The sequence below is a fragment of the Osmia bicornis genome, chromosome 5 (assembly GCF_907164935.1).
Source record: "Osmia bicornis bicornis chromosome 5, iOsmBic2.1, whole genome shotgun sequence".
Lineage (NCBI taxonomy): Eukaryota > Metazoa > Arthropoda > Insecta > Hymenoptera > Megachilidae > Osmia > Osmia bicornis.
The window spans coordinates 4235719-4250407 of record NC_060220.1 but is presented as its reverse complement, the minus strand read 5'-3'; the positions used below and the strand labels follow the sequence as shown (position 1 = coordinate 4250407).

The 14689-nt window shown below is 45.2% G+C and overlaps 1 protein-coding gene across 3 annotated transcripts in view; it reads right to left on the bottom strand.

Moving 5' to 3' along the window:
- LOC114880172 (serine/threonine-protein phosphatase 4 regulatory subunit 1-like) overlaps positions 1 to 14689 on the bottom strand; it is a 111799-nt gene that overhangs the window by 85133 nt on the left and 11977 nt on the right. For all 3 annotated transcript variants that reach the window (XM_029195891.2, XM_029195927.2, XM_029195883.2), the window contains exon 2: positions 6415 to 6580. In XM_029195891.2, the coding sequence (XP_029051724.1) occupies positions 6415 to 6578 (164 nt within the window). In that variant the 5' untranslated portion in view covers positions 6579 to 6580. The remainder of the gene's footprint in view (positions 1 to 6414; positions 6581 to 14689) is intronic.

Below are 14689 nucleotides of genomic sequence, written 5' to 3'. Positions count from 1 at the left end.
TCGACAGCTGGGGTAGATTTTTGAAATTCCAGCTGCTGCCTATTTCCTACGGTCTTCCGGTGGAATTTCATCGATCCCTTTCTCTACATTGTGCCAGACAGAAACGAGCCTTAATTCGTTCGCGACGATAACGTTGAAAATGGCAACTTGAATTTGATTTCTGACGGACCTACGAGCTGCACCACCTTGAGGGTATTAATTTTCTTCAAATTTTAAGTATATAGAAGATCATGACGAAGTGGCGTATCGAAATTTGAACACCTGGCGAAACGCAACGATGAATCTGCAGAAAGATCTAGCGGATCGGATGAAACGGAAATATTGCATCGAGGCAATTTTACGTTACTCCCAAGAGAAGATAAATTTTTATGATACGCGATATCGAGTGCGAATTTAATTCAAAGTCGATTTGACAGAGAATGAAAGCCACACGCTCTCCATCGAACGAGAGTCGTTCCGGCAAGAATAAAGCAAAGAACGATCACGTCGTTTGCGTAGCCGAAAGTGGAAGCAACAAAAACTGCTGATAATCACAGGTTTGCCCGGACGATTGAGGGTAAGGCATATGTAGCAGAAAGCCGAGGTGGTGTCTGTGGGCATCGGTCGTCGATCGCTACACAGCACATATATTTTTTTTTTCTGTACACCCAGTCGGTCGATGGGCGCCCCTGAAGCGGGACCCAGAGGGTGCATTGGAATCGTAGAGGTTCCGAGGGTAACAAACGCGAGTAAAATGGATAAAGGCTACACCTGGCCTCCGGATGGTCGACGGCGGCACGCGCTCGTCTCTCTCTCCTTCCTTCACCCCGTGTTCTCATCCTTTTCTATCTCACGGCAGATAGGTCTCGTTTTTCCCCCCCGAATGTACACACCTGCCCCTCACCGACACGCATGCACGTCGTTTACGACTGTGCTCGTCGAGGGTCGTAAATGCACACGGATTACTCCCGTCGATGCCAGTGGGTATACCGAACGCATAGAAATAGAAAGTGAAGGAAAGACGAAGAGAGAAATACGTGGCGCAACTAGAACATAGTTAGTCCCTGTTGCAATTCCAACGCGTTATTTCCTAGGATCCTCCAACCTCCTCGAACCGGTGCAAGCAGACTTCGAAGAAAAGGGTGCAACAACTGGCTCTCTAGCTCATGCATACGAGGACATTAATGCGAGACACGCTTCGACAAGTCGAAGCAAGATGACGAAATAACCGTAAATCTTGTCGATCGATCGTGAACCACGATCATACGCGTCCGATGGAACGGACGCTTATTTTTATTACTTAACACGTTCGCTACCAGCGTTTAATTGGAAATTCCTCAGACCATTTCTCATTTCCTTTTACGAAATAATTTAACTTCAGATTACGTAGGTCGTTTTACGATCGTACACCGAAAATCGAACGATACATCTTCGCGCGTGCAAAGAAACACAAATTTTATCAGCAACCCTGTCAGGATGTAGGAAAAGCGTTGAAGCGAGATGACGAGGAAAGGCAGAAGCCTAAAAGCCGGCTGCTGCCAGCGAAGATATCCTAACTGTTTCCCTACCACGCCTCTGTTCGCAGCCTCTGTTCCTCGCGAACTTTGCCATTCCGATGCACCCTTAATCCCTTTTCCGTTAGAGCGTCGCAACGAACAAGTTGACGCGTTCACGCCCCTTTGAAACTTCCCACTGGAAACTTTGCCATTCCACGCGGCTTGGAGTCATCGCTGATCGGAACGGTATCGAACGGTAAACGAACACGTAGGAAACGATCTAACACAGGATCATCGCGAGGTTCGATTAATTTCGTGCGAGTCCGTGAAAAAGACAGAAGCCGCCAATAACGCGGTGTTACAAAGGTAAACGAGCTTTTTCAGATACGTGACCGAGAGAGTACAGAGGGAAGTTACAATCGTAACTCGTCCCCGGGTCGTTTCGTTTGTCCAGTTACGTCCGATGGAATTTTCCACGGTGAAACGCAAAGTTCCGATGGGGCAACGAAACGCAACATGGAACAACAGGGTAATTGGGGGAGGACCGCATTATTAAAAGTTTCCACGCCGGGCGTGGAGGTGGTTCGCCTCCCTCTGTCGCTCGTCCTACGACAGCTCTCCACTTTTCCACGTCGAAACGACGATTATCGCGAGAGCAGCCCCTAATGAGGCAAGCCTCCCTTTAATGACCATTTTCCACGGCAGATGCTGGGATATCGTGACGCGAATCGATCGTGGCCCGCTTCACGTACACCGTGCTCTACGATAGACGAGAAAAAGAAGAGAAACGTGAAAGGCGAGGAGAAAGACGACCAGCAGATGGTCATAGGGCGAAGGGCGCGTGCCTTAGACACCGGCTTTACGATTTCTTCTTCGAAATGTCCACGAGGATAATTAGAGATCCTTCAAATCGATAAAACTGTCTTATACACACTCTTAGAGACTTCATTTTCTTTTTTTCTAGCGCATGTATAGTGAATTATATATTCTTCTTTATCTCCGTGGAAAACAGACAGAAAAATGCTAAAGGGTTAACAACCTTTCGAACAGCCATTACGGAAAATGAAATATCCAGAAGTATATATATAACTGCTTTTTTTTCGTTCGCAAAATATTATTTGCAATTGCAATGGAGTCATTGCGAAGGGAGGTAAACGCCGAGGATTGACACCACAAATACGAGGATCAATCGTTCATTTTAATATTCAATGTTTACACTGACGGCGTATTGTTAGCGCAAATTTCGATCAAACGCGTTTCGATATTTACACGAAACCATTTTACACACCCTCCTGCCCCTGTGTTTACTTTTTACATTGCGAGTAAGCGAGCGGAAATATTTCACGTTAAACGTGCAACTTTTAACTAAAAAAGGTACCTGTGAAACATGCTTTTTCAATATTTTTTTTATCGCGAATGAAAATATTTTAGAACGTAAAAAAGAGATACACTTTTTTACAGTAATTTTATGAAACCGCGAAAGGGTTGAAGCGTATCATCGCGTCTAGTTGCATTCAAAGCTATTGCACCACGTTTCGAGAATTTATGATGCCTTTTTTTATAAGCACGATTTTTCCATAGGAAAAAATCCTTTCGTTTAGCGATGATCATTGCCCTAGTGACCGTGATAAGCGATACGGGAGCAGTCGAAACCGAATCACGAAATTACCTGAACGTAAATCGAAATCGCAAATACCCCCGCTAATACCCTAATCCCGGTTTATTGGTCCCTCCTCTTTCCCCCTTCGGATCTCTCTCTTTCCTCACCATGTGGTCGTCCTGTCTAGCCGCGTACGTTTCACGTATTGAAAGCTGGAGCGAGCGAGTAGGATGAAAAAGCGGACGACGACAATCGGAAAATTGTGCCATCTGGCCGAAGGCTGCATTCACACCGAACAATGTCCGCATTATCTGTTCTCAGCAGCGGTGGAAGAGGCATGACGCGGCAAACGCTCGGGCACACTGGACAAATCGACTAGTCATCGAATGACTGCGCTTCCGCAGACAAAAATCCGCTCTTTCCCTGCTAGTTGCCCGATAAAAATTCCAGAGAAGAGAATTTTCCCGAATTCCCGCGACGAATTCTCTACTCGTCAGTAAATTCGGATAAAAAGTACACAGTATAAAACAATTCTTACATCATAGTTCAAAATTCTTTACGATTATTCAACAATCAAAAGGTGATTTTAACAGAAAAAAGACAAAGATCCGCTCTTTCCCTGCTAGTTTTCCGATAAAAATTCCAGAGAAGAGAATTTTCGCGAATTCTACGCCCACGAATATAAAAGGAAAAATAGATCCTAGTTCATATCATGGGGAAATAAAATTCTTTACGATTATATAACACTCGAAAGGTGACATTAGCGAAAAACAGGATTGCAAATGAGTGACGTCAATAGATCGTGTTTGTTCAATAGAAACATTGTAGACAGATTGCTAATGATTTCTTTCTTAGAAAGGAAACGATTTCATTACCGCATGCAAAAAATTTTTCGATAAAAAAAAAGATTCGGTAAGGAGTTAATACATGTTGTTCACACCGCAACGTTCGGTCCGCTTTCGACAAGCCCGTGTCGTCGTCAACGAGTTAGTTGGTCGTCTAGACTCGTTGCAGACGTGACCTAAGGTGCGGATTAATTTTAGCAGTATTTTGTTTCGGCCGTCTCGCGTTGTACAGTCGGCCGAAACCCATTGGCTCCTCTTCGTTCGCGACTCCACGGTATTTCAGAATATTTCGCACGTGCGTGTGACGTGCTGCCTTCGAGGAAACGTATCCGTGGCGCCAAAAGTATCAGCGTTTCCGCACTTTCTGCGAATATCTTTTCCTCGTTAATCATCGTTCCTCATAGAGCAAAAAAAAAATTTTTTTTTTTTAAATAAATTCCGCGAATTCGTTTAATAACTAAACGTCATCAGCGCATTATTTAAAAGTTCGATAATTAGTATAGTCGTCAAGGAGGCGTTTCGTTAAATTTGAAATCAACGACGCCCCATATGCGTCATACACTAATGTGTAATAAATTATATATTACGTATGTTTTGCAAAGATAATTGATATTATGAGGAAAAAAAAAGATATTCCGAGTCGTACATGAATTTCCGCGAGCACGTTGTCCCCGGTAGCAGGTAATCGGAAACCATGCGACAACGTGCGCGGTTACGAAACACGCCTTTAATTACATGGTCTGGGTGCTCTTGGCACCTGTGAAAAGGCCAAGCAGTCCACCAAGGAAACCCGCTACACTTTACGAGCCTCCGACCAGCCGTGTTTCGATTTTCATCCACGAAACACCGTATGTAAACCGTTCGCTGTCGCGAAAACAAAATTCAATCGATAATATCAATTTGCAAATTGCTCGTTTCTTATCCCGAACATAATTCTCTCCGTAATCTCTCGAACGATATAAAAAGAATCATAAAATACCAAGAGCCATCGTGTCCATAAGACGTTCGGTTAAATTTTGTAACACGGTCTATTTAACTTATAGGTGTACTCGATGTACGGTCCAAAGTTCGCTCATCCAAAACGTACGCGTGAAAAAGAGCGACAGAGAGATAGAGAGAGAGATCGTAAAAGAACAGAAGCAGAAGGGAAGAAGCAAGGGAACGCGAGAAAGGAGAGAGAAGCGAATGACGTTGACCTCAAACGAGGCGCCCGGCAGTTGGACGGTGCAGGAAGGGAGGACGCGACGCCGCGCGCCGCGACGCTGACGCACCGTGTATATTTGGCTAGGGTCCGCCACGTCCGATCGTGGTACTTCTTTCCGCGGTGGGTAATCTCCACTGACTCGATATCCTCGACGAATTGATTACCGAAAAATGTCCTTTCTTAATTAAAACACTACCTAACGAGATTCTAAAGTGTTAACGACGTTAAAATGGCAAAGATTGAAAAGTTTAAGCAAATTCAACCAGTCGGCGACCCATTCGTCCCGACTAGATTACATTAATTCCTACCTAATGAATGCAATTTTGTTTTTTCTTTTTCTACCGGTGTACCAGGGGAGGAAGTATCTGTTCAGGTAGCAAACAGAGTGAAGTGGATGTAAAATTGTAGGGGAGGGAAAGAAAAAGGGGATGCGAAATGTGTCTCGGTGGCGAAAGTTCGGGGCGACTAGATAGAAGAAAGTCGAGGAGGAAGGGTTGGTAAGCAAACGCGAGGATTCGTTGTAACCAGAAGAAACAGCGAACGTCGACTACCGGCGCTTCGAGAATTTATGGACGGGTCTTTTCTGTCTTTATCTATTTGGTCGGGTAGGACGCATCCGGCCGGTGCTCAGAAAAAGCGAAACCTGCACGAGAGGACTTCGACGTTACATTGTGTCGTATCCCGTCGATGCGCACCGCAAAAGATTTCCTTTTTTCACCGTATGGAAATGAGCAGGCATTTCTTTCATCGCGAGCTTATTCAATGTCTGCTTACGCGTACGTCATACACTTTCCTCCCTTTCTTCTATCTTCTTCCCGATCCGATGCTTGAACGTTTCAACAATTTCCCTCGTATTTCCCCCGTTAAACATCGTTTCTTTCATTTCTCCGAGAGACGTCGAGTGTGCTTCAAAGAACTAGACGCGGCTACTGCAGGAATTTCCTGGAAATTCGTCGCGTCTCGGGTATTTCAATAATATCCGAACGGAAAGTGTGGAAATTTGGAAACGTTTTCGGGGAACGTAATTGCGTTCACGAATGTGAAATAATAAAATCAAGATTTCGCTATGTTATTAACCCCGTTGAAAAGATTTTTTCTCGCATGTATTTATCGGATGTTCCTGAAAAATGTCTTTTTCATGCAAGCTTTGATATCGTTCCTTTTCTGCTTCTATCATACGGTCACACTCTTGAATTTTTCCGTATACATGCGGGGGAGAGAGCAAGCAAAGCGGAACCGACACTTTCTTTGGGAAATAAGGGTGAAATAAAGAAAATGAGCGACACTCACCGTGTGAAGTTCGTGTCCGACGTTACGTACGGTTGCAATTTCAGAAGCAGCTCGTCCCTTCCAGCTTCGTCGCCGCTTCCTCCGACACTGCAAATACCGGTCCCAGAGGCGTTAGGACTCAAATTATAATCGACATCGTCTTCGTCGACTTCATCGATCTCCATTGCTACGCACACGAAAACAAAATATTCTAGTTTATTCAAAAAGAAAAGAAAGACAAATATACTTTACAGCGAAAATAGGAACGTGTATAGCACGGTACACTATAATTGCAATAAATATTAATTAAATTTGTTATCCGTAACAAAGACTGTTTAGGACTATGTTAATCGTTTCAAAGAGATGATTTGCTCGTACTCGACCGGTTCATCGCGGCAAACACGTTTCCCTCTGTTTCAATCCGGACAATTTTCCCCGTATCTTCAGCATCGAGCTCAGAAGAAGGTTCCCGGAGTTTAACTAGCGTGTCCGTAACGACTCGTGACAAGAGTAAGAAGGAAGTTCAAAGCAGAGGCTTTAAACGAAGCAGTTCTTGCTCTTAAGTCTACGTCTCTCCTTTCGCCTAGCTCCGTCTGTCTAGATATTCTTCTATTTTCCTCTCGGTACTCTCATATTCCGGCTAAACACGAATTTCCCTCGATTTCGCTATTTTCCTCGCTTTGTCCGCGTTATTTCGTCCTCGAGGGAAACTCGTTGAATTTCATCTTACAAGGAAGGGAAAGAAGCAAAGAGTGGAAAAAAATCGGTTTTCTTGCGAGCAACACTCGAGAGCTTGTGCGCGCTTGTGGTTAGTAGGAAAATCATTTTCCGCGACGTTATCCTCCTTGAACAGTCCGTAAAGAATTATTTTAATATCTTCTTCCATTTTGACGGAACAGAAATTAATTTTTTTTTCGCTATTTTTATGCTTCTCGGGGTTTTAAAAAAAAAAATTAGCTCAATATGCATCGCGGACTTTCTTCTAGAGATTTTTCTCAGCACCCTCGGTCGGTATGAAAGGGGAGGGAACAGGAGGAGGAGTTGAAGAAATCGAAGGAAAAGATTCTCTCTCGATGTCGGCCATTCCTGCGGCGCTACAGAAGAGGACCGAGTGAAAAAGTGCGAAAGAGGAAGACAGCAGCGTGTGGACGAAGAAAGCGTAGAAATGGATGATGAGGGGGTGGAAAAGCGTGGAAAGGGGGCAATGTACAGGGTGTTTTATCAAACGTGTTACAAGCTGATATCTACGAATCCATCAATGGTATCAGAAAAAAATGAAATTTTAAAAAATCATCTCGATATTAACCCTTTGCCCTATAATATCGAGTCACACTCGTAACGCAAATTACACTTCAAATGTGTGAGTTTAATTCTTATTCTAATTATCCCAATCAAGGACACTTCAATTTTCTTTATTTGTTTTAAAATTCAAGCAAAGAGTAGTTGGCTCTGTCTGACGCGAGTATCGAAAAAATCAAAGGAGTAGAAGGGGTTAAATTGTAATAGGTTTGCTGAAACAGGCTGTATATCGATCTCTAGAAAGGAGACTTCCGTCTGTCCGATTGTAGGTTCTCTTTTATCGTAACGCTCGATCGGATCGACCGTTCCGCCGTCGAGCCCTTCTATCTGAAACAAGCAGAGCCACCCTCCTCGAGACCACCCTTTCTCGCCGTCCGGCCTACTACAACCCCCTCTATCGGCCTGCCGGCATCGTCGTGTGGGAGGAGGGTAGAGGGTTGGGTAGCCAGAAACTCATTTGAATCACGTGCAACGACGAGTCAAGTGCAGCCGTACTACGCGCGTTACGCCGACGTATATACGCGCCCTACTACTACCTAGTTACCGACGACGATTTCCTTTTTTTTTTCCTCTGCCGTTCTCTCGTCTCCACCCTCTTTCATGCGACGACTCGCGATTACTCGTGCCGTTTATCGATTCCGACGTCCGTAACCGTGTCGTCCCGCGTTCCATGCCCAATCTCAACACACATCATCGATTCTTTTTTTTCCCTTTTGCTTTCTCTCATCGCGACCAGTTACCCCTCTTCTTTCTCCCTCAATAGACAACCTCTTTGCGAGTCTTTCTTCTCTTCGGCGGCGAACGACGACACCGCGTGTGTCTTTGGCCACCGAAATTTCTCTCTAATGTACACACGATCGTGCGTTCGTTCGTAATGGATACCAGGATTGGGCGGCAAACGGCGACGAGCACGATTACTAGGGGTGCCGTGTGGCTGCCACGGGGATGAAATGGAAGGAATGGGAGGAGAAAGGATAGAGAGAGTGAAAAGGGAGGAGAGAAACAGAGAGAGTGTGGAGAGAGCAGAGGGGCGTGGCAAGATGAATGATCGCAAGACGCGGGAGTATTGATCCCGGGGACTGTACTCTGAACTGTTTCTCTCTTTCTCTCTTCGGCATATATACGCGCGGCGTCCTCCCTTTTCCCGTCCTCTCCACCGTCGTTCTCCTCCGTTGCTCGTTCTATCTCTCTTTTCTTCTCTTTCTCTGTCGGAGCTTCGCACCCCTGTGTACCGGGTGGCGCGCCGGTTGGGTTCAGGGTCATGCGTGCACCCCTTTCGCCCGTGTGTCGGCTCCTTCCTTCCTTCCTTCCTTCCTTCCTTCCTTCCTTCCTTCAACCGGAGGGAGAGCTTGCTCCCGTCTGGATCGAAGTCGAAGAACCCGGAGAGGAGATCCTTCTCTTTCTCTATCGCTCTATCTCTCTCATTCTCACCCCGATACAAGCAAACGGTCGCCGACCAGTTCCACACCACTGTGAGAGAGATCAACGACATTTTCGGCGGCCAACGGTACAACCCCCGTGTCCCGACAGAAAGGATAAATCCTGATCTTTTCGACGTCGTATAATGAACCTGTCCTCCTCGTCGCTCGCTAACGTTCAACCGAGGACGCGACTCCCTCCATGTGGGAATGATCCTTATACAATTATATATACCGACAACGTTTTCGAATCGTGTAGCCCGGCTGCGACACGCACCGGCCACGATGAAAACCTGTATCGTTTATCGTGACGGCGCCGAACAACGTCTGGGAAACCGAGCCTCGTTACGGAGCCGGCAATCTAGTATTTGCAGGAAATTACAAGCGCCTCTGAGAACGTTCAACCGTGGAAATACGCTAACCTTTAACCCGTTCGCTGTCCTCGCGTCGGACGTGTAACCGCCCCCCAGCAAAGGTCCGTTTATGCCTGATCTATACTACTGATTCGTTCATCTGCATTGGATAGCACTCCTTTTCGCGGGATCAATTAACAGGTACTAAAATGAAACACGACTAAAATAGTAGAACAGGGACAGTTCAACATACGTGACAGTCCCTCGAAAAGTAATTACTAGTTTCTCTTGTTCTTCGCACTTAATATGACGGAACGACTGTTTGAAATAACAGTCGGTCGACACTTTTCTAAAAAAAAAAAAGGCTGCTCGGGATTAAAATGCTCTTTCACGGTCGTTAACGTCCGTTCCGCGGACTTTTGTTACACTCTGTACGAACTTCTAATTATACTCGGTCGAGATATGCCACGCTCGTGAATTCGTAGCCGAGTAAAAGCACGGAAGGAGAAGGTTGGGGTATTCGTGCAATTTTTGGAAATTTGCTTATTAATCAACGACAAATTTAACGTGTAAATCTATTCTTTGCACGAAATATGGTAATCATTCCTTGCGCTATTTCATGACATGTAAAAAATTATTTTTAATGATTCTACCAATTCCGCGAACGCAATTAATCGAAAACTGGAGCCCCTCGAAAGGCGAGCAACATTGTAGATAATTAGCAGCAATTTCTGTGCAGGGCAGACCCAAGAGGCGTGTAATTAAGAAGGTATTGCGGTGTGTGCCCGCACGCGCGCGTGTGTGTATGTTCACCTTCCGTTATAAGCATCGCATGAAACGTGATGGCAGAGTTGCCCCAATAACAGGTGGCGCGACAACTGACGTAATGATAGGTTTACGAGTAGAAGCAATTGGAAAGCGAAAGTTTTCTCGTTTGAAATTTTCCACGCTATTTGCGTTGATGTGCACCTTCGCGTGCAACCGGAAGACTAATACTCGAATCGATCGTTTTTCGTGAAAGTGCATCTTTACACTCACCCTATTCATCGAACTATCGTTTATGATTTATAATTTACGCGATGTGTAAGGTAAACTTCAAAGCTACGGAACGCCTTCCGAGCCACTCACCGTAAGATATACTTAATCATTTCAACGCTACGAACTCACCTACGGGTCTGATATTATCGTATCTCGTGTGTTAATAGATAAAAACACAGGCAACAAAATGTTTTTGCATTCCACGCTTTGTAAACATTTATTTTATCTGAGTTTTTCTTTAACGTCGATTACACTGCTCAACGAATTTTCAATTATTTTTCTTTCTTTTTTTTTTTTCGGACCAACATTCAACAGGTACTTATTGATTTTTGTGCACCGAATGCGAATCAGTATACCGTTTTTTTCAACAGGTAAACTTTGCGAATTAAAAAGAGATTTAATGAATTTTGAATGGCCTTATCGAGTTATCTCAGCGCTGAAAAGGTTAAAGCACGTTTGACCGAACGCAGTCCCGTTCACACCGATTCATATCAAACATTAAATATTAATTCTTAACCGCAAAGAAAATACACCGTTATCGTTCATTTCATTAAGGACATCGTGGGACAGCCGGAATTCACACGATAAATAAAAAAAGAAGATACAAAGTCTCTCACGTAAGGGAGATTACGTGAAAGAAACCAACAACAAAGAAGTTAATGAAGTGGGTTATCGTTACACGTTGTTATTAATGTCTGTACACGTTGAATAAACATCAATTACGGACACTTATTATCACATTATTATGGAATACTTGACTTTGAATCGGTCAGGTGATAAAGTACAAAAAAGAAAAAAAAAAAAGAAAAACGTAAGGACTTTGTAGGCACACGCGAAAGAGTTGTTATTAATTACCACTAATTATCTGGAAACGAGGCTACTACGTTGATATTCGTGTACGGTTATCGATGCTGGATGACGTCAAACCGCGTTACTTTCCCACGATTCCCAATGGATGTTCCTGATCGGATAATCGAATTTCGCGGTGACGTCGACGAGCGAGGAGAATAGGCGATCGAAAATCGACCATCTCTATTTCGAAGACACCTTTCGATGAATATTTACACGATTACTTTCGGAGCTGACGGATAGAGAGCCGGCGAGATGTGGGGCAAATGCGATCAATGCCGTGTAACCTCGATACATCGATGCAATTATATAACGTTTATTTTCCGTGCTCGTTAAAATAACGTGACCATTAACGATCACGTGCCGTTGGCAAAACATTGAACGAGAATTAGAGTAAAAAACCTCTACGGTTCTTCCGAACACGGAGCCTTCGAAAAAGATGACCCACTTAACCCTTGTATTAATAACCGAAGTGTTCGTGGTTGTTTCGTAACAGGTATGATAAAATGTTTTAATAAATTCAAACGATCGATACGCGATCGAAATCCATCGGGATATCGGAGGAAAAACGATCGAGGGAAGGATAACATCCGACACGCGCGTTTGGACCACCTACGATAATTTATACGAGCTACGAGAATAACCATCGGGTTCCGCGTTTACGTCGCGGTGTAATTACGGCTTTTGCAGATATAACGATCAGCTTGTAACAGTAGAATCAAAGCTTCGTGGAGCCACAGAAGCGGGATAAACAGCGGAAAAGGTCAAAAGGGTATACAAGCCCGTGCATCTCGTATTTGCTGTGATTAAAGGAAAGGGGGGAGGGAAAAAATAAAGAGGAAAGATGGAAGGAGAGAATAAAGAAACGTTCTAATTTAGCGCCAACAGTTTCACGTTATTCGCGCGTCTAACCAGACTGCAATTAGCTTGAATTTCTTAGCAAAGCAAGCTTCCCATCATCGAGCCTTGTGACCACGAAAGATTTCACAGCGGCTCCACTTTTCCCTCCTCGAAACTTTTCTTTTATTTTTCCAACAAGTTCCCGCAAAAAACCAACCAGCAAGAGGAGGGTGCCGTTTCAACGGGAACACGCAATTAACAGAGAGAGAGAGGGGACAGAGGAATACTTTTCTTCGCGGTGCCTCTTCTCGGGCGCACGCTTTCTCGCGTAATATTTTTCATACGATGCGAGACCAAGAACGAGCAGAAGGGAATAAAGAAAAAGAAAATGGGAGAAAAGTCGTAGGGCTCTCGGATAGATCAATAATAAACCATTAGGAGCTTCTTTTTATCGCCGGCTTTAAAAGCGATCGAGAGACGCAAATCATTAAGCTAATTATTTAAAAAAAAGAGAAAAAAAAAGAAAAATTATCAAGACGGAGGATGATAATCGGGGGATTCTTCTGGCAAATTAACCGATCCTATTCGAAAATAGGAGAATAATCGACAGGTTTCTACCTTTCGCCACACCTAAACACCAGAACCACGAAATAACTCATTCTGTTCGGTGGGTGACTGATTGTTTGACCCCTTTCCGGCACGTTTTATATCGATTTTCCTCTGTTTCGTCCTCCCGGCCCTTTTTCACCCCCTCGTGTTCCCTCGGTGCTCGCACCCGAAGGCGTTTCATTAGCCGCGACGAGAACATTTGTTTTTGTCGATGTTTCGCGGCAGCTTGTCGCTTTTTATTTTTCTTTCTCCTCTCCTTAGCTAACCCTCCGAGCCTGACCGCCCCGAACCCTTTCAACCCCTCGCCGATCCATTCTGACGGGAGAAAAAGCGGCAATGGGCACAAGAACTTTCGACTACTTACGCAATTAACGAAGCGCCGGGGCGGAGAGCTTTTGTTTATCGTAATTTTACTATTACCCGTTCGAGTAAGCAGATATTCTGCAACCGTAACTTGATACGTCGCGCGTCGTTAAGACAGAAACGTTTGGTACACGGAAATTGAAATTGGGAACACGTTCGATTAAGATGATTTTCCAGTTATGTAATTCAAATTGTTTCACGTCGGGATATTGGTTAAAGATCGATCGAACGATCTTACCTTGAGGATGGTTCGAGGAAATCCAACGATCTCTTCATGTATCCACGTGATTCCAGGCGTTGTCACTACAAACATCGTTGCGACAGTTTCGAGGGATCAATCAAACAAATCGCGCACTCACACGTTACATTCGCCGAGAACAATCACAATAAAGAATCCCGAGAATCACAGGAACGTTTGAATTTTCGTAGTATGCCCTTGGGCTTGCCACGAGTCACGATTACCAGTTGCAATTCGCTTTGATTACCGCGCTTCTTCTCGTCATTTCTACGCTTGATTTCGTCTCTTGTTCCTTTAATACGAGAGAATTTTCAGCCGCGTTTACGAATGTTGGAAAATGGTTACTGACCGGCGAGATGGATCCTTACGCCGGCATTTTACGACATCCTTCGGGCGAAACGGCCATGCGTGGCCGGCGAGGATCCTCGCCACCTTTTCCATGTTTTAGGCCGCATTACGATGCCATTTTCTGCCACGTCGTACGACTCAACGAACCGCCACGTTTCCCTGTCCATTCTCGTTCAACGAGAACACTCGCGACGTCGACAGAAATATTCTTCGAAAGACAAGAACCGTCCCTTTCACATGTTTCGGATGAGACAAGGAACACACGTGTTAACGTCGATTCGACGGCATCGACGGGATAAACACAAATTGAAGATCACACATGTCCTATCTCGCAAGTCCACGTCCGAAATTAGAATCGTGTCACTTGATTATCACTCATCCACCAGATAAAACGGAGAAACTCGCGAGCGATGCGGTACGCGACATGCCGGCAGAGACGCGACGCTCCGAAAGGACGTTCCAAAGGACGCAGCATCCTTGGTCGCGTTCTCCACCGCCCCCCGGCGAAGAAAAAAAAAGGGGCGCCGCAGCGGGAACGCCTTGGCGATTTTCTCGATCGTTTCGCGTACGACGAGCGACACTTTCCGGACTACGGGACGACGTCGATCCCGTGGGTGTGAAAGAAAGAAAAAAAAAAAAAGAAAAAAAAAGGAAAAGAAAACCAGAGCAACGGGGAACGGACGAAAAGTTTAACGCCATGAACGCGACTCGTCGACTGATAAATCCGCATTTAGTGTGGCGGCCTCACGTACACGCCGGGTTCTTGCCGGCTCCACCAAAGGCATGATTGGTCTGCGTGTCGGTGCCCCCCACCGCCCCCTCCGCCTCGTCCGCCACCCCCCAGGGGCGGACGACGAAGCGAGAGCGCCGTCGCCGACCTTCCTAAAACGACGGGGGCGCCACCGCGCGGCACCGACGCCGACGCCGACGCCGACGCCCGC